The sequence below is a fragment of the Ctenopharyngodon idella genome, chromosome 12 (genome assembly GCF_019924925.1).
Source record: "Ctenopharyngodon idella isolate HZGC_01 chromosome 12, HZGC01, whole genome shotgun sequence".
NCBI classification, from domain to species: Eukaryota; Metazoa; Chordata; class Actinopteri; order Cypriniformes; family Xenocyprididae; genus Ctenopharyngodon; species Ctenopharyngodon idella.
Genome location: NC_067231.1, coordinates 11,377,700 through 11,404,223, shown reverse-complemented (window position 1 = coordinate 11,404,223; position 26,524 = coordinate 11,377,700). Strand labels below are relative to the sequence as shown.

The window sequence follows — 26,524 nt, the reverse complement described above, 5'->3', positions numbered from 1 at the left end:
AATGAATATAATATACAAGTTTCACTTTTTGAATGGAATTAGTGAAATAAATCAACTTTTTGATGATATTCTAATTATATGACCAGCACCTGTGTGTGTGTGTGTGTGTGTATATATATATATATATATATATATATATAATATATATATAATTATTATTATTATTTTTTTTTTTACTTTAAATGAAGGGTGGTAGAGCTAATGAAGATGGTTTGGTGAGATGGATGCGTTGTTGTTTTTTTGTTTGTTTTTTCTCACACTGGCTTAATTGTGTAATATTTTAATGCTTGTATTGTGCCATGAGGTGTTTGTCTTTTTTAAAGAATGTAATTAAAAATAAAAACAGTAGGTAATTCGGCTGGGGATTTTTACGTGGGTGGTTGGAGAAAAACTCCGACATTCTGGATTCGGATGGCAATAAAATCACAGACTACCCCCTGTAAATGGTGAAAATCAAGCAAGCCACACAAGTCCTGAAAAGTTAAGCCAAAGCGTCTCGATCACTCCCAGGTGGCTGGTCCCAGTATAGGCTAAAAACCCCGCCCTCTCCATGTAATGTAATGGGACGTGAGACAAACTAAACATTTAAATTACACTTCAGATATTTTTTTTCAAAGATGGTTTCTGTCATTTTATGTAGTTTTAATCATGCTGATGTAAGTACAAGTGTTAATTTTTTTTTTTTTAAATAAGTTTGTCTTTAGTTAGTTATTTGATGCTATAAAAAAAAACTGGAGTGTGATGTCATGATTGACAACTGTGATTGACAGCTTCTCTGAGCGAAGTAGTCACTGAGGCACCAACAGACTTTTTTTCTGAATTTTTGGGAGGAGATTGGAGCTTTAACTTTAATTTCTACATTTCCATAACTGTTTATTTCACACCGACATGATGAGATGTTCTGCAGTAAACTGTAGCTACTAAATGATTACACCACTGCACAGACTCAGGTCCCGAATCAGCACAAGATGTCAGTGCCATATTGAGACATTGGCGGCTTCACTTTTCTACAGTAGTAGAGAGTGGAGGTGCGTCGTCCATATTTTTTTTACAGTCTATGGTGAAAACATTATGTAGAAACAATTACTGTCCGAATAGGGCTTAAGGCAAGATGATGAGAGACGACACCAACTCCATTAAACGATAACTGTGGCTATATCAACACATGCAATATCGTTGACGAAAAAAGACGAGACTGAAATGTGGTTAAAAAAATAAAAACTTGACCAAAATCACTTTGTTTTTGTCAAATAAAGGAGGAGACAAAGCATTACAGATTTTACAAGCTTTCATGCTTACCCCCAAATCAGAGCTTTTCTGTTAAAGAACGTGTTTTCTACCCGGTGTTTTACTTAATCTTTGCAATCTGGCAATCATGCTCACTCACTCTCTCTACACTGCGGAAGAAGCATGGATGATCTGAAAACACAGACAAGGGGGGGAATCGATTTCATTGAGACATCAGTAGCAGTATTAGTATCATTGATACTGGCCTTCATTCATAAAAAGTTGCCATTAAACAAGTATTTAAAATATACTGTCTTTGTTTTTTCTTTGTGTTGTTTTTTTTCTTTGTGTTGTTGTGAAATTATTACATTATAAAATATATTAAAAATGTATAAAAATTTAAGTGTTTTTAATTGCAATTAATCGCGATTAATCACAGAAAAATGTGTGATTAATCAAGTTAATTTTTTTAATCGATTGACAGCACTAACAACAGTTCAACAAACAATAATTTAATAACCCATTCATAAATACAGCCACATGCTTCGTTACTGAATGAATGAAATGACTCAATGAATGAATAACTCACAAATAAAGACAGTGGTACTGGTGGTTTTAATTTAATATTTAAAAGTATCACTTTGTTTTTACCATCATTGCATATTTCTCTATTGAACATTTTTTATTTAAAGCATTATTTATTTTATAAAGGTATTTATAAAGGTAAAAAATGCACTGGAAAAATTTAAACGGGCAAATATTGTCCCTTAATGGAAAAGGTGGAACTGCAGTATTAAGTGGAAAAGAGGGGGTACGCAGTAGAGGTCTGCATTCCCACGGCTCTTCCGCGGGACCCGATAAGATGTCTTGCTGTGCAGGATTAAATTTTGAATGAAAGGCGGATTGCGGTCGGTAACTATAGTGTACATTAAGCGGGAGCGGGCAGTCTGACAACAACCCGGTCGCTCCCGAGATGCTTTGACATCAGCGCATCTGTGCTTGAACTTGAAGTGAATAAAACTTTCTGCATTGGTGGCGTTCACACACAGTCCCCAGTTCCCTGTCCTGAGAAACCTGGCAAGATATGTTCTTTGCATTAGAGGTCTGTGCGAGTGCACCTTCAGAGAACATTCAACCTTTGTGATCGGATTTTGGAGGAGAGTCAGTTGTCAGTCAGCGTCATTCTGTTCTTGCGTGGATGTTAAAAACTGTTTCATTTTGCAGTATAGCTAGTAAGCCAACAGTTTTTGTTTATATGTATTTTTGGCTTAGCCTATAGTTTTGAGGGACATGTTGTAGGCTATTTAATTTAGCCTATTTTTTCTCTGTGATATTTAGCCTAATATTCTTTGAGACATTTTTCCTCTGACATTTTTTTGGGTGTTGACAGCATCATAAGACAAATAACAAATAAAAATCTTGTATATGCTAAGCAACATTTCATATTTGTTATCCCCAATCACTCTCTTTCTTTTTGAAGAACCTTGTGGGAGCGGGACGAAAAAACAGTCCTGCGCAGACCTCTAGTACGCAGGATGTTAAATGCCTCAGGGGCTACGACGCTCTAAAAAGAGAACCACTAACCTAAGGAAAAGGGATATGTAGAATTGCACAAGTGCTACTGCTAAGAGTGCAATGTCAATACAGCCTGTTACCTTGATTCGATTTTTCATAAGCTTAATTGAATTGGTCTAAAGAGAAAAACAATAATGACTATTTTTGTCTAAAGACTACATATAAAATAGCTACCAAAATTAATGTTAGTAACTGCAGTTTGACTAAAAGTGATGACTAAAAGTTGACAAAAATGCAAAGACTTTTCTTTGACTAAAACTAGTCTAAAACTTTTATTAACATTAAAAGCACTTTTTACCCTTCAAGCAAGAGGAGTATAAACTAGGGAGAGCCTACTAGGGCCTAACAGTTAACTAGCTTCTGAAATGTGGGGCCACAGCAAAGAGCATACTATTCGCCAAGTGAAAGGGGCCTAAACCGCCCAGGAGACAACTGCACCAGGGAGGCCTATCCAGCGGCCTATGACCCTAGTCGCTACCTATTCTGCCTCTACACCAACCTGCATTATGCCCCAATGCAGAAGTGGGCCCTGGGCAGACAACTCTCTATTGAGAGGAGGCCAGCACTAGGGATGCCAGAAAGAACCTACACTCACATAATAAGGGGTCAGGGGCAGGAATGCTTGGCAGACCTCCTCCACTATCTCTAGTGCTTAGCCTAGGCCAGCTGTCAAGGCAGCCCTGGTAAGGGCCAGCCCAAAAGCATAGATCTACCTGCCGCTCATCAGAGCAGCGGCCTCAACAGAACAACTCTCAAAGAAGAGAGGAGGCATAATCACTCAATCTGAAACCGCTAAGGTGGATGAATCTATCATAAAAAAGCCTTAGCTATCCTAATTAGAATTAGGAGTGACGCTAACCAGGTAACAATGTCAGGCGGCCGTGCTAGACATTTAATCTATCTGAAGTCAAAGCTACTCAAAGCACAAACTACTCTACCCTGAGGTGGCTATTAAGGCTGCCTGACGAGGGCCAGTCTATAACAGAGCGGTAGGACGTGGTAGGAGGCCAGCTCACTCAATACTAATAAAAGAGCTGCAAAAGAGTGGTGGTCTCACCAGATAAATTACAATAAGCAAAACCAGCCATTCACCTAAGAAGACCCAAATGGTACTTCTCTCTTCTAAAAATCATTCTAGCCAACCTACAGGGAACTTCAGTACCCTAATGTTACAAAGTAGATGGAATAAAAATTCCTTCCTATTTTTAGATGAATCCCCTTACACATTCTACACAGGGAACAGCGGTCTACAAAGAAATACATTAGTATTTTAATAGTTTAACAAAGACCTGGAACAGTTCAACCTGCGGCCACAGGGTGGCGACCTACCACCATGGAAAAGGTGGGGTCTACCACCCTTTCAAGCCTGAAAGGGCATTCTGACTATCAAAGCCAAAAGATCCTTCTTCTTCCTAGAGTCTCGCCTTCTCTGTGTCCTATTCCTCTGCAGAGGGGGCATACAAGAGGCAACACTACACACCCTGACAAAAGTCTTGTCGCCTATCCAAGTTGTAGGAACAACAAATAATAACTTCTAGTTGATCATTTGGAATCAGAAGTTGCTTATATGAAAGGTAAAAACCTCTAGGTTATGCTTATTTTACCAAAATCAAATCTTATCATGCCTTGATTTTTAATTATTTAATTAGGACAGAAAGGTCAGACTTTGCTTAGAAAAAAGTCTTGTCACATCTTTAGGAAGGATTTAACCAATCACAGATTAGAGCATCACCTGTGACAAATACTGTAATTAACACATTCCCAGGTGTGTAGAAGAAGAACCCCAGCACACCCAACCTTCATTTGAAATGCATCCTGACCTCTGACAGCATGCCAAAGATTCAACCACAGACCAAAGTGCTGATTATCAAGAGCCTGAAGACCAAGTCTCTTGCTGAGGTGGCAGACATCTTTAATGTATCTAAATGTCAATTGGAGAGGATAAGAAAAAGTTTTGAAGAAACTGGTGAAGTTCATGACAGGCCCAGGTCAGGCAGACCCCGTAATACAACTGTTCACAAGGACCGTTTGTTGGTTCGCCAGTCCAGGGCCAGCCCTTTTTCAACTGCAGCAGAGCTACATAACAACTGGTCACCAGAAACCCCTGTATCTACAAGAACAGTTTGTCGAAATCTGTCACGCAGTGGTCTCAGTGGCCGAATTAGTGCTCAGAAACCAGCATTAAACAGAAGACAACTAAAAAATTGTGTTGCATTTGCCAAGGCCCACAGCTTGCAGGAAGGATGGACAGTGGAAAAGTGGCAGAAGGTTGATTTTTCCGATGAATCATCTATTGAACTGCATCCCAATCGTCGCAAATACTGCAGAAGACCGCATGGACCCAAGATTCACACAGAAAACAGTCAAGTTCGGTGGAGGAAAAATCATGGTTTGGGGTTACATTCAGTATGGGAGCGTGCGAGAGATCTGCAGAGTGGATGGCAACATCAACAGCCTGAGGTATCAAGACATTCTTGCTGCCCATTACATTCCAAACCACAGGAGAGGGCAAATTCTTCAGCAGGATGGCGCTCCTTCTCATACTTCAGCCTCCACATCAAAGTTCCTGAAAGCAAAGAAGGTCAAGGTGCTCCAGGATTGGCCAGCCCAGTCACCAGACATGAACATTATTGAGCATGTCTGGGGTAAGATGAAGGAGGAGGTATTGAAGATGAAACCAAAGAATCTTGATGAACTCTGGGAGTCCTGCAAGAATGCTTTCTTTGCCATTCCAGATGACTTTATTAATAAGTTATTTGAGTCATTGCCGAGACGTATGGATGCAGTCCTCCAAGCTCATGAGAGTCATACACAATATTAATTCTTTTTCCACTGCACCATGACTTTATGTTCTGTACTGTACATTATTTCTGTTAAGTGACAAGACTTTTGTCTAAGCACAGTCTGACCTTTCTGTCCTAATTAAATAATTAAAAATCAAGGCATGATAAGATTTTATTTTGGTAAAATAAGCATAATCTAGAGACCTTTGCCTTTCATATAAGCCACTTCTGATTCCAAATGATCAACTAGAAGTCAAGTTATTATTTGTTGTTCCTACAACTTGGATAGGTGACAAGACTTTTGTCAGGGTGTGTAGCTTTCTGGCCCTGTCTACGGCCCTCGGGTCGGGACGGGCCAGGCCCAGTCTGTCTGTTTGAGGACTCAGACCTCAGCGGTATGCACGTGCTGAATGCCGCTGAGCGCGCCTTCGCCTCTCTGAACTTTCCCACCATTGCCTCAATGGAGGTGCCGAAAAATTCAGAGGGTGAAACCGGCGCATCGAGGTTCGATAGCACTTCACACATAACAGTCCCTGAAGACGAAAAGAGGATGACATGTTCTCTAGGCGCCCCTTATATACTTTCAGGTCGTATCATTATGATGTCATGGGCTGCCACCGGTCAATATGATATTGCTGTGATTTGATCAGCATTTCAGACAAGTAAGGCATTCCCCTAGCGTTTTTGACGCAGCGTGAGTTCCCTTTCGAAAGGGAACAGAATTAATGAATTCTTCTTTTTACCTTAAAACATTAGTCAATATATTATTAAAGACTTACCAAAAGCTTAGGATCCAAACAAATGCTCCATATGTTCCCGTTGTGCCTTAAAAGAGATATTATATTATTCTATATTATATTATATTATATTATTGTCACGCTAGTTGTGTATGAATACGAGAATATGACGAAGAAGATGATCAGATAACAGGTTAGTTTAATCCACAAGATAATGTCCAACACCGATTGGCAAAGTACACAACTTAACAAAGATGTATAGACAAGATCCGACAAACACAGAACAGAACAAAGATATTATATAAGGGAGCTAATGAGGGAGAACGTAATCAGGGAGAACAGAAACAGGTGTGGATGGTTAACTAATCAGGATACACACGATGAGGGTAAATGAACAGAACAAGACATGACAGAACAGAATGCAAACATAACAAAAGTCCATGAGTGTTATAGTACATCCCCTCCCTGGAAGGCGTGGCCTCATGCTGTAGATGGACCAACTGCGGAGGGAGGGAGGGGGTTCAGGTGGAGAACGAGATGCAGGTGAAGGGTAGGCAGAACGACAGGCAGACGACCCGACAGGAGACAGGAGAGACCAGGGCGGAGCAGATGGTGGGAGGAGCCAAGGAGACAGGAGGAACTTGGAGCAGGAGGAGTAAGGTGGGACCCAGACTGCAGCCAGGCAGGAGCCAAGGAGACAGGAGGAACTTGAAGCAGGAGGATTAAGGTGGGACCCAGACTGCAGCCAGGCAGGCCCATAGTGGAGCCGATGGAGTGAGGAGCCATAGTGGAGGAAGGGCTGACGATACCAGTGCAGCGACTGACTGAGGCGGAGCAGGTGGAAGAGGAGACCAGGGTGTAGCCGGAACGCCGATGGCTCTGGCGACCGAGGCACAGGCGGGGATCTAGAAGGCCGCAGAGGAGCCGGAGCGACAGAGGACCAAGGTGAAGCTGGAGGGAGTGAGGAAGCCAACGGAGCCAGAGTGACGAAGGGATGAGGCGAAGCCAGAGGAGTGCAGTCCCGAGGCGAGGGCAGGCCGACGAACGATCGATCGAGGTGGAGCCAGAGGGACGAGGAAGCTCGGCGGAGCTTGTGGACTGATGGGCCACGGTGGAGATGAGGGAGGTTGGAGCCAAGGAGGAGCTATTGGACCAACGGGCCGAAGTGGAGTCCTGGTTGCGGAGGCTGGAGGCGGAGACCGGGGATCCACTGACCACGATGTAGCTGTAGACTGGCAGACCTACGGCGAGGCCGCATCACCAGTGATGGGCTGAGGGTGAGCAGAGGGGCTGACAGGATGTAGCGGAGACAGAGATGATGGATGGTGGATGATGGGAGGAGGTGGGAGAGGGAGGCTGGGTGGGAGTTTGGGACTGGCTGGGAGTTCAGGGACCGTGTGTGCTGCACACACACAAAATTGCCACACCCAGTACCGGGAGTGCAACAGACAGGGGAACGACCTCCGTGGTTGTAACGGTACAGACAGGCAGTTCAGCACAGACAGGCCATTCAGATGATGACAGAAGACAGGTTACTTCAGAATAGAAATCAATTAAATCCATTTCCCCAGAGCACGACCCTTGCTCACCCTCAGTGGCGGTACAGTGAGCGGGGCTTTCCTCCCTGCCCTCGCTCTCCACCGTAGGCTCCTTCACGAGCGCTGTAGCCGGCTCACGCACCTGGTCAGACGTATCTTCCTGTTCTGACTCCATGGCGAACAGCTCCGTTCTTGTTCAGCTCTGTCGCTCCACTCGGCGATGGCTCGTGCGGGCATTCCGTGCTGTGGGATGGTTGCTGGTCAGGCTCTGGGTCCAGAGTGGTGCATAAAAGTAGCGAAATTTTCCCGCGGACCTTCTCCAGACAATTGCGCTCTGCATGTGGCGTTTAAGCTCACCTGGTAGAAAGTGCAGAAGCAGTTGTCCGGGTAGTGTGTGAAATAAGCAGTCTCTAGGAAGGTCCACGTGTGGTCCTCCAATGTTTGTTCCCCCTGCTCCAAACACAGAAGACGAACAGCGGGGATATCAATGACGGGGGAAAAACAAACAAAACGAAACCAAAAAACAGGGAAAAATGCTGCCAAACTTAACACTTAATTAGTTGGATCTTCTGTCACGCTAGTTGTGTATAAATACTAGAACACAACGAAGAAGAAGATCAGATAACAGGTTAGTTTAAGTACACAACTTAAAGACGTATAGACGAGATTTGACAAACACAGAACAGAACAGGGAGATTGTATAAGAGAGCTAATGAGGGAGAATGTAATCAGGGAGAACAGAAACAGGTGTGGATGGTTAACTAATCAGGATACACACGATGAGGGTAAATGAACAGAACAAGACATGACAGAACAGAATGCAAACATAACAAAAGTCCATGAGTGTTACAAGTATATTATATTAAATTATATTATATTATATTATATTATATTATATTATATATTTTGGTCACTATGGGTGCCAGGTCTTTTAGTGTTGTGGCTCCCAGTTTATGGAATCCTCTTCCTCAAGCATCCTCCCTTTTTTTCTTTCAAAAACTTCTTAAAACACATTTTTTTCCCCTCTGAATATTACTCTTCAGCTCTTGGTCTGTAAACTGTATTATTTGTCTGTATTCCTCTAACCTAACTTTGTAAAGTGACCTTGGGTTTTGGAAACTATATATAAATAAAATGTATTATTATTAAATTATTATGAAACTCAGGCATAGTTAAACAATTTTACAGCCTTTGGTCATTATCTTTCAACAGTATGGAGTTGTCTTCACAGTCTACCACGTTTATCTTGACCCTCTGAGCACAGCAGGATTTTAACCAAATTAACGTCACTACCTGAAAGGATCTGAGCGCACTGCTAAGGAGAGATGTCAACGGCTGGTGGAAAGAAGGGAGCTCCGATGGTGGGAGCTTGGAGACCTATTGCCAGAGAACCAGTCGTAGCAAAATCCAGTCGTAGATGATGTAGAGAGAGCAGCAACGGGAGCCGTGGGAAGAACAGGTGTGGGAGAAGTGATGGCCGTTTTAGAGATCGAAAAAGAGGGCCGATTTTCCAGCATTTGGATCCTGGCGTCTATGTTCGGAAAGGGAGAGTTAGATGATCTAGAAGGCTGTCATCACAGGATGCTCTGCAGGCTGCAGTCTCTGAAGAAAAGATAAAAAGATAAACAAATAAGTTCTGCAAGAAGTTCATTTGGGGAGTTTTTAGAAACAAACAGCAACAAAGGCCAAGCTTATTCCCCCATTTTCAGGACCTTTTAAGACCAACTTCAGAATTGGTCTTCATATTGTATTTATAGTACTTAGTAAAAAGATTGCATCAAAAACTCTTCTATGTGTTTGGGTCAGTTTGACCTGAATTTTGTTTTAAAATCACTTGAAAGACTAGTTAAACTATTTATTTCTTCTTGACATTTTGTGACTTTTTTCCCCATTTAGGGTCATGAACGTGAATGCAATATTCAACATATATAGATGTGTTTTGGAAAGCCTGTACAAATTTTGGCTACAGTTGTGTTAGTGGTCAAACTGACTCCCATTGTTTTCATTGCAAAATTTTGATGTTATTTAAGCTAAAATAAAGTAAGGGAAAATATTTTCACTAACTGTTAAAAACTAATACTGTATGTAACAATGATAGAGACACTGCTGTTTACATTTTTTGTTAAGTATGGCAAAAATATTTTAGTAATGAAATTTGAAGTGAATGAGAAATAATGCAAAGGAAAGTAAATTTTCCGAAATTTTGCGCTTTCTTGTGCTTGAATGTTAAAATGGCCCTACTGTGAGGTGTCAATCACAGCAACGGCCCCCAGCCAATTTGAGTTTGAGACCCCTGCCTTAGAGAGAAGGTGAATAGGGGAAAAAAGTTCCATGACCAAGACAGCTGAAAAAAGATCTGGCCAGTGATGAGCTGTATAGAGAAACATACCACAGCAACTTTAGCAAGCATTGTTTCTCTCCAGCCAACAGCTCATAAACATCTGACAACAACAGTTCATTAAAGTCACAATGAAATCAAAAATCACACTTTTTATTATAAATTATTTATCAGTGAACGTCATTATTTTATACATTTTTTTAAATTCATATGTTCTCGTAATCTTTGATCAAAAACGTTCGTCTCCCCCTCGAAATGATGTTTGCTCATTTCATTGCATATGTCTCGGCGGACGGTGGGACAAAATATCCTCCACAACTGATTGCATGCAAACTGGTTTTCAGATCTGTGCCCATTTAGTTAGCAATGCCCAACTTTCTACGATCCAACCAATTCCTGAGGATGAAATCAAGTCCTGCTCTACATTTTTTTTCTCATTCCAGAAGCTGTATCACTCAGATATATGCAGGGCCAACTTTTTGCCACACCTGCCAATGGCCATTGACTTAACAAAATTTACAGGCCACAAATATTTTTTTTACCAGACATGAAACATAGATTAATCCTTATTAAAGTTACAAAAGTTATTCAGTCAAGAGCAATGAGTGATTGTTCTTTGTCTTTTGTTGTTTGTTCATATACATCAGCAGGTTTCTTAGGCTGCTGTCACTAAGAGCTAATGCACAGATCCATATACTGTTACACATGCATTTTATTTCTCAACTGTTTACATTAAGACAAAACTGACTATGTTTACAAGGATACTTGCCAAGATGGGCATTTTGACAATTTTTTTTTAATATGTCTGTTCAAGCACAAGAAAACGTGAAAGATAGCACAATTCAGAATTTGTGCACTGTCTGAGAAGTGGCTTTCTGGGCACATGCTTTGAACGTTTGCATACAGAAAACTTCCTACAACAGCAAGTAACGAATTGAGTTCCCTTTTGCATCTTCTTGAACTTGAATATTTAAATTGGCAAGGCTTAAATTTTCGTGACAATTCAACACTGCCCCGTCAAATGTCCCAAGTGTTGTTCATGTTCTCATTTTGTGCATTGTTAGGATTCATAAAAATGTTACCAGCCAACTGGCGATTGACAACGTTTTATATACTCATCAGCATCGATTTTTACTCGCAATTAGCACTTGGTGGATGTTAATTTTAGGCCCTGGCTATACGTCACTAGAGGGAAGAAAAGACTATCGCAACATGTTTCATGCCAACTGTAAATTGGTCAACATTATGAAAACCTTTGTCTAAATGACACTTATTTGACTCAAAGTTTTCATCTCTCCATTCTCTTCTCATCCTACAAGGTATTTGGATCTCAGATCATTGTCTTCGGGGACAGTTACCTGGCCTGACCAGTATGGGCCAGCAGAACGAGATGAAGCCTACAAGAGCTTCAGCCTGTCGGGTTGGGCTGGTCGGAGTGGTCATGATGCTCCAATGATTGCTCTGGATGCCTTGTTAGGAGCAGGCTCAGACTGGGAGGAACTCATAAGTCGAGCAGGATTTCATGGAGGTCAGCTTACTATGGTTATTTTGTATTCTAGTCTAGTTTTGTGTAAAAACTAGGGCTGGGATAAACAATACATTAAGACACATAGGTGTAACTGCAGAAATAATTATGAATACTTGCGATACTGACATTGTATCAAAAGGATTGATTCTCACATTAAAATATTTGACCCACTTCGTCTCTTTAACAACTATATAAAAGCATTTAAATTAAATCTGATACAATTCATTTATTGTATATGTACGTTTTTACATTGTACTTATATTTTAAGAATACCTGCATGTAATTACATCTAGAATTACACTGTTGGCCCTACCCCTTAACCCACCCTTAATCCTCACCAAGCCACAAAACCCGCCACTAACCTACATACAACAAACACAATAAATACATTGAATCAAATGTGGCGGGGGTTTGAGGGCAAAAGGGATTTCTACTTTAAATACAATGGGAAACTAACCAAATATCAGTCTCACTCCGACTACGCCACTTTGGGAGTTTCACCCAAAGAATTAGAATAGACCACCTACAGTGTCATACACAGATTCGTGTCACTAATTAGAGTCAGAGACATGGGTAACTATACAAAAATTCTCTGTATTGACGTTAAAAACGTCGTCGTTAAAAACCAATATTAAAATAAATGAAACATTTGTTCCAACGGACCACTAAGGGTTTTTAAAACAAGTCGAGGGCCAGGGACTAGAGCTTACCAGTAATAGGCGGATAGTCAAGACCACACCACCTGTAGGTGAATTACTGCACTTCACTGTGTACACACACTCACACACTCATAAACAAATAAACAAATATTAAGACAAATCACAACACACGGTGAGGTGGTCACTGCACAGTTGTGAGGAAGATACCACCACCTAAAAACCAGTCCTCTGCCCCTGGTGCTCAGGCCCTGCCGAGACAAAGATGATATGCATCAAATACACAGTCACTTTGGAAACAGGGTCGTTCAAGTCAATCAGCCAGTCAAAGAACAAATAAATTGAATTTTTGCAACCAATGAATCAACGAATAAATAATTGCTTGAAACAAAACCACAATTCCAACAAAATACAAATAAGTATCTTTAAAAAAAAAAAAAAAAAAAAAAAAAAAAACAGAATACAGACTTTATAAACAAATTATATAGATCACAAAACAAATCTAATGCAACTGGAGAGAGGGCAAATGGAATAAGGGAAAAAAATAAAAAAAATAATATAAATATATATATGTTACAGTACAGAAGGGACCGAGGCAGATATAACAGGTAGAGACGTTTATTTGATACCAGCAAGAGTAAACAGTGGTGCAGGTGAATGAAGTGCGATGAGATGAATGAAGTGGAGAGTGCAGAGAAGTGATACTGTCCTTGTAGATTGTAGACATGGGTGGTTTCGGAAGACGCTGGAGAAACTTGACACTGGAGACCAGGAACACTCACACACAGATGGGAAACACACGAGGAGAACAGGAGACGCTGGAGACAGGTAAGTAGTTCGGTAGGAGTCCTTGAGGTAAGCATACAGATGAGACGTAATGCAAACGAGACCGGACGAAGACTGTGTGTGAGTGTGTGGGTTTTATGCGGGAGGTGTTTGCAGTGATGATGAGGTGCAGGTGCGGGTGATCAGTACTCTGGAGAGTCTGTGCGCTGTGATTGGTGAGCGGTGGAGCCTGGCGTGTCTGTGACAGTACCCCCCCCCCACGGCCCGCTCCTGAGGGCCGAGGACCCCGACGTCGTGGTGGCCGTCCTCTTCCACGTGGGGCAGGTCTGTCGGGATGATTAGAGTGGAAGGTGTGAAGCAGGTTGGGGTCCAGTATGTCGTTTCTGGGAACCCAAGAGCGTTCCTCAGGGCCGTAGCCTTCCCAGTCCACGAGATATTCTAGTAGACCACCACGGCGTCGGGAGTCCAAGATCTTGCGAACCTCATATGCAGCTCCGTCCTCCAGGATGAGTGGAAGGGGGGGTTCGTCAGCTGCAACGCCAGGCCCTGTGGAGAGAGGAACAGAGGGGTGGTGAGGTTTGAGGAGTGAGACGTGGAATGTGGGATGAATTCTGTATTGTGGAGGGAGTTGGAGCTGGTAAGTGACAGGGTTGATCTGCTTGGTGATGGTGAACGGGCCAATGAATCGGGGACTCAATTTTTTGCAGGGCAGACGCAGTCTGATGTCCCGAGTTGACAGCCAGACCTTCTGTCCCGGTTGGTAGGAGGGAGTCTTGGACCGACGAAGGTCGGCTGTCATCCTGCGTCTGCGCAGGGCCCGCTGTAGTTGATGGTGAGCTGAGTCCCAGACCCTCTCGCTCTCTCGGAACCAGTAATCCACCGCTGGAACGTCCGATGGTTCCCCGGTCCAGGGGAACAGAGGGGGTTGGAAACTGAGTACGCACTGAAAAGGGGTGAGTCCAGTAGATGGCTGACGCAGGGAGTTTTGCGCGTACTCGGCCCAACCCAGGTACTGGCTCCAAGAGTTCTGGTGGCTGTGACAGAAGGTACGGAGGAAGCGGCCGATCTCCTGGATCTTCCTCTCCGGCTGCCCGTTCGATTGGGGATGGTAGCCCGATGAGAGACTGACGGCCACACCTAGGAGCGAGAAGAAGGCCTTCCACACCCGTGAGGTGAATTGGGGTCCCCTGTCAGAGACGATGTCCTCTGGGATTCCGAAGTATCTGAACACGTGATTGAACATCAGTTCAGCGGTCTCCATAGCAGTGGGTAAACCCCTCAGGGGAATCAAACGACATGATTTGGAGAAACGATCTACGATGACGAGGATGCAGGTGAAACCATCGGATACTGGCAGGTCGGTGATAAAGTCCACTCCTAGGTGTGACCAGGGTCGATTGGGAACGGGCAGAGGATGGAGCTTGCCGGATGGAAGATGGCGTGGGCTCTTGGAGATGGCGCACTCCCTACAGCCCTGCACGTACCTTCTGACATCCGATGCCATGTTGGGCCACCAGAAGCGTTCTTTGAGCAACGAGAGGGTTTCATTGACCCCCGGGTGGCCAGTGCCAAGTGACGAGTGAGCAGAGTGAATAAGTGGAGTGCGCTGTGTCCTGGTGATGTGGCGCAAGCCTGGTGGACAACCCGACGGAGCGTTGGTGGAGGTATTGGAGGAGGGTAAAGTCTCCTCCGACCAGGTGATGGGGCTTACAAGGATGGAGCTTGGGAGGATGGTTTCTGGTTCCTCTGGAGGTTCGTCAGGAGCATGGAGTCGGGAGAGGGCATCTGCTTTCACATTTTTGGAACCTGGTCGGTAGGAGATAGAAAAGTCGAAGCGGGTGAAGAATAAAGCCCAGCGGGCTTGTCGTGGTTCAATCTCTTTGCAGCTTTGAGATACTCCAAATTTTTGTGGTCGGTGAGAACCAGGAAGGGGTGTTTGGCTCCCTCCAACCAATGCCTCCACTCTTCAAGGGCCAACTTCACGGCCAGCAGCTCGCGGTTCCCAATGTCGTAATTGGCCTCCGCCGGGTTGAGCTTGCGGGAGAAGAAGGCGCATGGGTGAAGTCTACTTGGATTCCCCTGCTGCTGGGAGAGTACCGCCCCCACTCCGGTGGTGGAAGCATCCACCTCTACCACGAAGGGCAGGTCTGGGTTAGGGTGGACGAGGAGGGGAGCGGTGGTGAAGGCTTCCTTCAGAGCTTCAAAGGCGTTGGTGGCAGCTGGAGTCCAGGACAGAGACTTGGGCTTATTTCTGAGAAGGTTGGTGAGTGGATGGGCGATGGAGCTGTAATCTTTGATAAACCGGCGATAGAAGTTTGCAAATCCAAGGAAACGTTGGAGTTCTTTGACTGTGGATGGAGTGGGCCAGGTTTTGATGACTTCCACCTTCCCCTCGTCCATCCGGATGCCACTGTGGTCAATGATGTAGCCTAAGAAGTGCATGGAGGGCTGATGGAATGAGCACTTCTCGGCTTTGAGGAAGAGGTGGAATTTCCGGAGCTGTTTGAGGACCTCTGCAACGTGGTGGCGATGTTCGGCCAAGCTCCGGGAGTATATCAGAATGTCGTCGATGTAGACCAGGACAAAACGATGGAGGAACTCCCGGAGCACCTCGTGGATGAAATCCTGGAATACGGAGGGGGCGTTGACCAGGCCATACGGCATAACGAGGTATTCGTAGTGGCCAGTAGGTGTCACGAAGGCGGTCTTCCACTCGTCCCCCTCACGTATCCGGATGAGGTTGTACGCGCTGCGGAGGTCCAGCTTCGTGAACACAGTGGCACCACGGAGATGTTCCAGGGCCGCTGGGACGAGAGGAAGGGGATAACGGAACTTGACAGTTATTTTGTTGAGTGAGCGGTAGTCGATGCATGGCCGCAAGCCTCCGTCCTTCTTTGCCACAAAAAAGAAGCTCGAAGCAGCAGGGGACGTAGACGGACGGATGTATCCCTGGTCTAGAGCTTCCTTGATGTAATCCTCCATGGCCTTCTCCTCCGGGATGGACAGGGGGTAGATCCTTCCCCTGGGCACTGGCTCACCCGGAAGCAGATCAATAGCACAGTCCCATGGCCGATGAGGAGGCAGTTTGGAGGCTCGCTGGGGGCAGAAGACGTCGCTGAAGGGGGCGTAGCAGGATGGAATTTCCACAGAGCGCTTTTCCACAGGGCTCTCGATGGACGTGGCGCAGAGGGAGATTTCTTTGGAGCGAGGAGACGATGGAACGGGAACTCTGGAGATACAGGAGGAGAAACAGGTTTCGCCCCACTTCAGGATCTCGCCGCTGCCCCAGGAGATGACAGGGTTATGTTGCTCCAACCAGGGACGCCCTAGGATCACGTCAGAGGTGGAATCCTCCAGAACCAGCAGATAGATGGATTCTTGGTGCAACACGCCGATCCGCAGCTGGAGAGGGCCAGCACAGCGACTCACACGCTTCTTAGTGAGAAGTTTTCCCGGTACAGAATGGATCTGGTAGATGGTCGGAGAAGGCGTGGTCTTGAGCTTGAGTTGTCTGCAGAGGGCGCCGGAGATGAAGTTGCCGGCTGACCCTGAGTCGAGGAGCGCCACCACTGGAAGGGACACATCAGCGGCAGTAAGGTTTACAATAGTGGTGAGTGGTTTCAATTTATTCATGGAGGGAAGGATAGCACTCACCATGGGACGTGGAGGACGGGTTGGGCATGAGGAGAGTACATGCCCAGGTAAACCACAGTATAAACAAAGATTCAGGGTCAGCCGCCGTTGTCTCTCTGCAGACGATGAACGGGAGTTTTCCACTTGCATAGGCTCGTTGGCTGGTTCTGGAGGGCTGACGGACTCTGGTCGACGGAGGAGGGTGTTGAATAGCGACTGGCCCTGGTGTTCTTTGATACATGACTGCATACGGGTGGCGAAGCGGATGGAAAGCTGGATGAAGCGCTCGAGGCCGATGGAATCCTCGTATGCAGCGAGATGCAACCGCACGCGAGGATCCAATCCTTGGCGATAGGTGGTAATTAATGCCTGTTCATTCCATCCACTGGAGGCTGCTAGCGTTCTAAACTGCAAAGCATACTCATTCACAGTCAAGGAGCCTTGTTTTAAGTTATATAATTTCTCACCGATCGAAGAGTCAGACGTGGGTCTTCCGAAGACTTCCCGGAAATGGGTGACGAAACTGGAATAGGATTGTGTGACTGGACTGTTCTGGGACCAGATGGAGTCGGCCCACTGCAGCGCTTTGCCTTGCAGGTGAGAAATAATGAACGCTACCTTGGTGGTATCAGTGGGGTAGAGGTGCGGTTGCATCTCCAGGACCAGTGCGCACTGCAGGAGGAATCCGCTGCAGTCCTCCGCCGAGCCAGAGTAGGGCGCTAGTTTGGCCATGGGACTGGCGTGCACATGCGGTGAAGGAGAGGAGACGGTGTTTGCGGAAGTGATCGCTGGAGCAGGTGATGGTGAACTGGAGGTGAGTGCTCGGCGCACGGGTGTCCACGAGCTCTTGAAACGGGTCCGGGTGGCTCATGCAGGTATCTCGCTGTTATGGTCCGGTCTTCTGTTACAGTACAGAAGGGACCGAGGCAGATATAACAGGTAGAGACGTTTATTTGATACCAGCAAGAGTAAACAGTGGTGCAGGTGAATGAAGTGCAATGAGATGAATGAAGTGGAGAGTGCAGAGAAGTGATACTGTCCTTGTAGATTGTAGACACGGGTGGTTTCGGAAGACGCTGGAGAAACTTGACACTGGAGACCAGGAACACTCACACACAGATGGGAAACACACGAGGAGAACAGGAGACGCTGGAGACAGGTAAGTAGTTCGGTAGGAGTCCTTGAGGTAAGCATACAGATGAGACGTAATGTAAACGAGACCGGACGAAGACTGTGTGTGAGTGTGTGGGTTTTATGCGGGAGGTGTTTGCAGTGATGATGAGGTGCAGGTGCGGGTGATCAGTACTCTGGAGAGTCTGTGCGCTGTGATTGGTGAGCGGTGGAGCCTGGCGTGTCTGTGACAATATACAGGTGCTGGTCATATAATTAGAATATCATCAAAAAGTTGATTTATTTCACTAATTCCATTCAAAAAGTGAAACTTGTATATTATATTCATTCATTACACACAGACTGATATATTTCAAATGTTTATTTCTTTGATGATTATAACTGACAACTAAGGAAAATCCCAAATTCAGTATCTCAGAAAATTAGAATATTACTTAAGACCAATACAAAGAAAGGATTTTTAGAAATCTTGGCCAACTGAAAAGTATGAACATGAAAAGTATGAGCATGTACAGCACTCAATACTTAGTTGGGGCTCCTTTTGCCTGAATTACTGCAGCAATGCGGCGTGGCATGGAATCGATCAGTCTGTGGCACTGCTCAGGTGTTATAAGAGCCCAGGTTGCTCTGATAGTGGCCTTCAGCTCTTCTGCACTGTTGGGTCTGGCATATCGTATCTTCCTCTTCTCAATACCCCATAGATTTTCTATGGGGTTAAGGTCAGGTGAGTTTGCTGGCCAATTAAGAACAGGGATACCATGGTCCTTATACCAGGTACTGGTAGCTTTGGCACTGTGTGCAGGTACCAAGTCCTGTTGGAAAATGAAATCTGCATCTCCATAAAGTTGGTCAGCAGCAGGAAGCATGAAGTGCTCTAAAACTTCCTGGTATACGACTGCGTTGACCTTGGACCTCAGAAAACACAGTGGACCAACACCAGCAGATGACATGGCACCCCAAACCATCACTGACTGTGGAAACTTTACACTGGACCTCAAGCAACGTGGATTGTGTGCCTCTCCTCTCTTCCTCCAGACTCTGGGACCCTGATTTCCAAAGGAAATGCAAAATTTACTTTCATCAGAGAACATAACTTTGGACCACTCAGCAGCAGTCCAGTCCTTTTTGTCTTTAGCCCAGGCAAGACGCTTCTGACGCTGTCTGTTGTTCAAGAGTGTTGTTCAAGGAATGCGACAGCTGAAACCCATGTCTTGCATACGTCTGTGCGTAGTGGTTCTTGAAGCACTGATTCCAGCTGCAGTCCTATCTTTGTGAATCTCCCCCACATTTTTGAATGGGTTTTGTTTCACAATCCTCTCCAGGGTGCGGTTATCCCTATTGCTTGTACACTTTTTTCTACCACATCTTTTCCTTCCCTTCGCCTCTCTATTAATGTGCTTGGACACAGAGCTCTGTGAACAGCCAGCCTCTTTTGCAATGACCTTTTGTGTCTTGCCCTCCTTGTGCAAGGTGTCAATGGTCGTCTTTTGGACAACTGTCAAGTCAGCAGTCTTCCCCATGATTGTGTAGCCTACAGAACTAGACTGAGAGACCATTTAAAGGCCTTTGCAGGTGTTTTGAGTTAATTAGCTGATTAGAGTGTGGCACCAGGTGTCTTCAATATTGAACCTTTTCACAATATTCTAATTTTCTGAGATACTGAATTCGGGATTTTCCTTAGTTGTCAGTTATAATCATCAAAATTAAAAGAAATAAACATTTGAAATATATCAGTCTGTGTGTAATGAATGAATATAATATACAAGTTTCACTTTTTGAATGGAATTAGTGAAATAAATCAACTTTTTGATGATATTCTATTTATATATATATATATATATATATATATAAATCAAAATTAAAAACAAAAACAATTCAAACTCCAGAAACAATACGAAAACCTAATGCAACTGAAGAAAGAAGCAATTTATATATATATATATAAATTTTATAAATATATATATATATATATATATATATAAATTAGAATTGAAGACAAAATAACGATTCAAGCTTCAGAAATTGCTAATATTGCTACAACTGAAAAGAACAGACAAAACGATATAAAGAAGCCAAGGAAGAAAAAATAACAAAAAAAAAATGAAATTGGAAACAGGACAGCACTGCAGCTGTAAACGAACACAGAGCACCCCGACTGGAATGCAGTTACAGGCCATCACAACACCTATAAACAAAGCGAGACTGATACTCTGTTAGATATACTCTCTCCCATCCTAATGTATGCATGCATAAATACCTGCCGATTGTCAAGAGGATTAATGTTTTATGAAGAGCCAACAAAACGTCTCAGGTTACGTATGTAACCATGGTTCCATGAGAAACAGGGAACGAGACTCTGCGTTTGAAACGCTATGGGGAACGTCACACGTGAGCTGATGTCTGAAAGTCAAGTATCAAGAACTCCAATCCTATTGGCCGGCGACAGCCTATGACTGAACTCAGTCTTGGCCAACCCTGTCTGAATACAGAATCTCCATAACGCATTCTTCAGAGAAGAGAACAAGTAAGAGCGACTGCGAGAGGGGCAGTAAGCAACTCAAACCGACACGTAGAGATGGGCATCCTGGAGAGCAGAACTCAGCTGAGTGCTATAAACCCTGAGGTTTATAGCACTGAGGTCCAGTAGCACTATTGAGGGGAGTATAATCCGCTCATCCTAGGATCTACTCAGCGCTTGATTATTTGCACTGAGGAAGCTGTGCGCTAGGGAACCCTGATACAGGGGAGCACAAACCAGCCTAGGGCTGATCCTCAGGAGGAGGCCTACAACCCATGATCAGCTTAGGGAGCTAAGCACTATTACACAGACAACCCTAGCAGGGAAGTACAAAGCTCAACCTAACAGGTAGACCATACTGTGGGCACACAATCATGGAGGCCAGAAAGGGGCCTACAGCATGATAGTAGCTTTATATGGAGCATGACTCACATACGAAGAACATTTCGTCATATTAGAAGGACATTCAAATGGTGGCCTGAGAGGGCCATCTTGAACACCTGTCTTGCTGGTAGCATGGACATATGACTTAGTAACAGTAGTCAAACTGTAAAGTGCCCACATGTATAATCCACTTAACACAATCCAACGAGCAGTGTACTCGGTAAAAGAACCTTTTTACTCTTTAAAGCAAGAGGAGTACAACGTACGCCAACACGCACTAAGGAAGGCCTTTGACGGGCCTATGACCTCAGCAGACACGTGGCATCAGCTCGTGGCAGTGTTTAAAGCACCAGGAAGGATAAATAACTGAACCAGAGGAGGTTAAATTATCACCTGGGGCCCTGGCCAACCAGAAGTGTATTCAGTAGGATACTGATAGCTCTCCAGTAAGAGAATTACACTGCAACATACGCTAGTATGTTCAAAAAAGGCGGCCCAGAGGGCCTAAAACTTTTAGACATACGGCGTTAGTCTAGTGGCCATCGGGGTTCTAGGAGCAAAAATAGAACCAATCTAGATACTAGGTAGCTATTTAGCTCAACTAGAGTAGACGCCCAGACTCAAGGAGGCTGATGTAGTTAAAACCAAACCTCAGTAAGGTTTTACCACAAAAACTCACCCCTGAGAGGTCAGCCACTCAGAAAAGTACTCGGTAAAAGCACCTTTTTACTCTCAAAGTGAGAGGAGTACACAACTGAACTCCAGCATGCTACACGGGAGGCCCAGAGGGCCTACCCTAGTAAGCACGTGGCATCAGCTAGTGGCAACCAAACCCAAAGGTGGTTCTAACACTACCCTGAGTATGCAATCCAACAGGTGATGCACTCAGTGACACAAATAAACCCTAACTGGGGAATATTAAAACAGTCACCACTCTCTCTAAACAGAGGCTAATATCAAAAGGCCTGCTATTATGAGAACAGGTCCTAACCTGTGGCAGCATAAGTAAGCTCACATACAAATGTAGGGCAAAGGCTAGAACTCAAAGCAAAACACAATGCTTTGAAATACATGCTATCCTAAAAGGATAAATGTTCTCTCCAAACAGATTCGCAAATCTGTACTGAGCCCTAGAGGATGAAGGCTAAAAAGCTAGCGCCGTCAACTCAAACTTGAATGGAAAATCAAGTGGCTCAGAGGAAAAAACATTTTTCATAGCTTGAAAAGTTCTAGAAAGTGGGGCCTAACATACACTGTATAACTTATCTACGCAAAGATAAGGGCCTACCACCTGAGAAAACCAGCACCAGGGAGTCTAAAAACAGTCTACAACCTTAGCTGTTAATCTCACCAATTGCACCTACATAAACAAGGGGACAATGGGCATACGGCCTAACAACTCCCTTGGGAGGAGCCCAGAACTAGGAACTATACAACCTGACAAGGGATAGTATACATAGGGTTAACATATAATACACCTAACCTAGCTCTAGCCTGGCAGCTAAGCTACGAGCCTTCTTACAGGGCCACAAGCCTAGTGGAACCTGGGCTTCTCCTCCAAATCTCATGGATAAGAGAAAGAAAGCGAAGCTCACAAACAAACAATATCAGGCGGCCGATTAAGGCCGACCTAAACATAGATAGCACTCGTCACTTCAGTTAGTAACTCAAACTACTCTAGCAAACAGCAAATGAGAAGCTACTCTAAACAACAGGTGGCTAAGAGGCGGCCATTTTGTGGCCTGCACAATATATCGTTCTAGCCAACCTATCAAACTTCAGTTTGCCCAAAAACCCCTTACTTTTTCCGATTACATACTCAGGAAAAACTATACAGGAACACAAGGTCAACATATTTAGAAATATAGACCCTTTTCACTTTCCTGCGCCTCGAAGACCAAAGACGACTCCTCCCATTTTTTTTAACAAGGAGGGATGGAATCTAGGGTTCTTTAAAGCCTAAAAGAGCCTCTTACACTATCAAGCCAGAAGGCGGGCCTTAGAAATTATTAACAGAGGCCCAGCCGCCAGCCTGACTGTTAAAGAAGCACCTGAGTATGTTAAATAAAACCAAAACCCAGGAGACGGAGGAAGAAGGGGCGAGGGCAGATGTAAAGTTGCCCTCGCAACGAGAGGGAATCGATTACAGAAGCTACTGGCGTATGTGATCAATCACCTCCTTTAAAACCTGCTTCTTCCTCCTTGAGTCCAGCCATCTCTGCGCCTTGCTCCGAAAAGGAGGAGGCGCCCGAGCGGCCATACTGGACCTCTGGCCCTGTCTCAGAGCCTCAGCTCGAGATGGACCAGCCTCCTGACTAACTAGATGCTCAGAAAAACTATACAGGAAAACAAGGTCTTATTTTAAAAATAAAATATAGACCCAGCTTACCTTCCTGCGGCTCAAAGACCGAAGATTCCTCATACTCCTTTCTCTCTACATGAAAGGATCTTTAAGCCTAAAAGATCCTCTCACTATCAAACCGAAAAAGCGGGCCGACAGAAATAATCACTATGGGCCCAGCCATCAGTCTGACCATAAGAAGTATCTGAGCATAATATATGTCTATAAAATATATATATATATATATATATATATATATATATATATATAGGAGGTGGAAGAAGAAGAGGAGAGGGTAGATGTAAATCGCCCTTTTGCAGCTTGGGGATCGATTACAAACGCAGAGGTGTTTTCAATCGACCACCTGTCTCACTTTAGCTTCTTCCCCCTCCCGTCTGTCTGGGCTCAGATACAAATCTGAATGGCTAGGGGTTTTTCCATGCCCTCCCGATCTCAAACATAGAGATCAGGAAGGAATGAAAAGCTTATGGGAGCTGCAGCGTTCATGGACAGAAAGAAACCGCTCGTCGAGCCGTCCGTGTGCGGTCCCTTTCTTAACGCGCCCTCACGGCAGCCACAGCCTGCCAGAAGCACGTCCCAAAAACACCAGCAGCTCCGCATACACAGCAGCCAGAGGGGCGCGCGCTGCCAGACGCGATGACGTCAAACACAGACGTCATTGTCATCCAACAACTCATCCTCGTCAGCCCCAGGTAAGCCGAGAGAGAATACAACTCTCTCAAGCTTCCCAACGAGCTCACCTGCAAGCCCCATGATTGCAGCCGCCGTTATGCCTCAGCACAAACGGGGCCAGAATCACCAGGCACAGATGCAGACACCTCTTCCCTCGAGAAGAGTGCCAAACGAGAACGAAGCGTCCCAATAGGGAGACGCTCACAGTAAAAAACAGAAAGACACAGACCGCGCCCTCAAGCACTGTCTATGCGCGCTCCTCTCCCAGACAGAAAACGCCCAGAAATGTGTATATCAAGTGTCAAAACCTGGGACACAGATGAACACACTCTTTTGAACGTTTGTAAGGCATATAATAGAATCACTTACCAGAGTCGATACAATCACGATCAGACAGAACAGTTCCGAAAGACAAAAAGATACTGACTGTTTCTCCAGGTGCTCCTTATATACTTCCGGGTCGCGCCATATGACATCATAGGCTGTCGCCGGCCAATAGGATTGGAGTTTTTGATACTTGGCTTTCAGACATCAGCTCACGTGTGACGTTCCCCATAGCGTTTCAAACGCAGAGTCTTGTTCCCTCTTTCGAAAGGGAACAGAAGCTTTCCGGCAAAGGCCAGTACAGAAAACAGCGATCCAGCAACCGCGTCAGGTTCTCACAGCTAAGAAAGGGATCGAATTAGCAATGTACTCAATTCGACCAGCGGTTCCAGAATGCATACATCACTTAACACAGCTAACGAGAAATTAGCAGAGCATTCGACCTACCTTGTCCAACGTCTATACCCAGTTTATGTAAACGGTAATAACGACATTGCAGCAAAACTCGTAGAGTCAAGGCAGAAGCGCTCTCCAAACAAGTCTCCGTGTCTAAAACACACATTAGACAGAGAGTGCACCTCTCATAACCAAACACATGCCATAGCCACCAAAACAACTAGCAGCATGTTCTCCTTACCATCGCGAGCACTCGCATCCAGTTCTGGGAAGTGACGGAAGCACATTAATGACGCAGCAGTTCACCAAGTGACGCATCCCAGGTAACGCACATGTTTCTGTTTTTATAGCCCAGGGACGCTGCCAATAAGCTAAAACAGCACCATGACGTAAGAAAAGTCACCCCTTCTGCCAGACAAACAAACAATGCATATTTTTAACATAAGACAAGTAAAGTGAGACCAAAATATTAAATTGAACAAGAAAAATCCATTGAATGGAGCCATTAGTTTCAGTCTTGGTATTAGTGATACTGACCTTTATTCATTTTACTGCCATTAAACACATTTAAAATGATCAAATATTTAAAATAATGTCTTTGTTGTTTCCACATTTATTTGGAGATTCAATGTGAAAATACATTCATGTTTGCAATGTTAATGTTAGTTAATTGCATAAATCTGTGTGATTCTTTTTTTTTTTTTTTTTTTTTTTTGATCAACAGCCCTAAAATAAAATACAACTTCAGTACAACACTACAAAGATACCTCATAGTGAAACTCTTAAACAGTTTTACTTTTATACACAGTTAATTTTTGTTGGACTAAAACTTTTCTCTTTACAGGAGACAGTGACAGCACTGCAGTGATTGCCTGCTGCTGCTGGGGTCTGCTGTATGGAATGGATGGAGTGCCCCAGTGTAACTATAGAAACCTGGAGTACAGGGACCGACTGGAGAGTGTGGCACAAAAGCTATACACTCTCTCTCACTGATGAAGAAGCAGAATGGTGAACAGAGAAAATATATGGAAATAAATAAATCATACATTAAAAAGATAGCATGCCATAAAAAGTAATGATATTGAGAAAAGCAAGATCAGCGAATATTCAAACTGTAATAATTTTTCAAAAAATAAAAATACTATTCGAATTTTGCTACATGTTGCTTTGCTGGCTGTAAATGCAGTGACTCCATGGAAGTCCTAAGCATGCAAAATAAAACTCACATAACTAATCCACTGGGTGGCGCTGTGGTCTCTTCTTCCAGGTGTATTGATCATCTTGTTTGTCCACATGGACATCTTCACCAGGGTGACTCTTTGCAAACCGTTGCAATGGGCTTTCCCTCACTGGTGAGGGAGGGCGTTAGCAGCACGCACCTTTGATCCCTCACTTTATGCTGTATGGGGTTGTTGAGGCTGTTTGTTGTAGTTTAAGGTGAGAGGCTTGGACCTAGATGTCACACTCTCAAACCATTTTGCTGATTATTGCAAGATTTTCTTCCTATGATCACGACCGCATCCCCACTGGTCCTTATAGGTGGAGTGAACCATTTCCTGGTTGCTGTCACCTATGAATGGAGACCTTAAGTATTTTTGTAAGTGACAACATGTATTAACTCATCTGCTTGTCTGGTCGGTTGTCCTTTTTGGTGTGACCTGTGGAAATTTCATGTGGGCCGAGGGCTGTCCTGGCTCTTTTTGATCACTCATATTTTCATTGCCATCAATACAATGAGCAGGGCTTTAACCCATGTCATTTTCTGTCACGCACAATTTGGGGTATCATCATCTGATTTGCATTCTCACTATTTGTTTACCTTGTTGTTGATATGCACTCACAACAGAGTTTTATCAACCATCATGAGTCACTTCCCCCCGGGTACCTTATTTATAATTTACATTTTTGTCTCGTACCAGTCTGAGTTTGTGCCACT

The 26,524-nt window shown here is 44.3% G+C and overlaps 1 protein-coding gene across 2 annotated transcripts in view; it reads left to right on the top strand.

Annotated features, from left to right (window-relative positions):
- Positions 1 to 25,822, top strand: part of adprh (ADP-ribosylarginine hydrolase) — a 140,338-nt gene extending 114,516 nt beyond the window's left edge. For both annotated transcript variants that reach the window (XM_051914341.1, XM_051914340.1), the window contains 2 exons: positions 11,518 to 11,726; positions 25,433 to 25,822. In XM_051914341.1, the coding sequence (XP_051770301.1) occupies positions 11,518 to 11,726; positions 25,433 to 25,581 (358 nt within the window). In that variant the 3' untranslated portion in view covers positions 25,582 to 25,822. The remainder of the gene's footprint in view (positions 1 to 11,517; positions 11,727 to 25,432) is intronic.
- Positions 25,823 to 26,524: the final 702 nt, after the last annotated feature.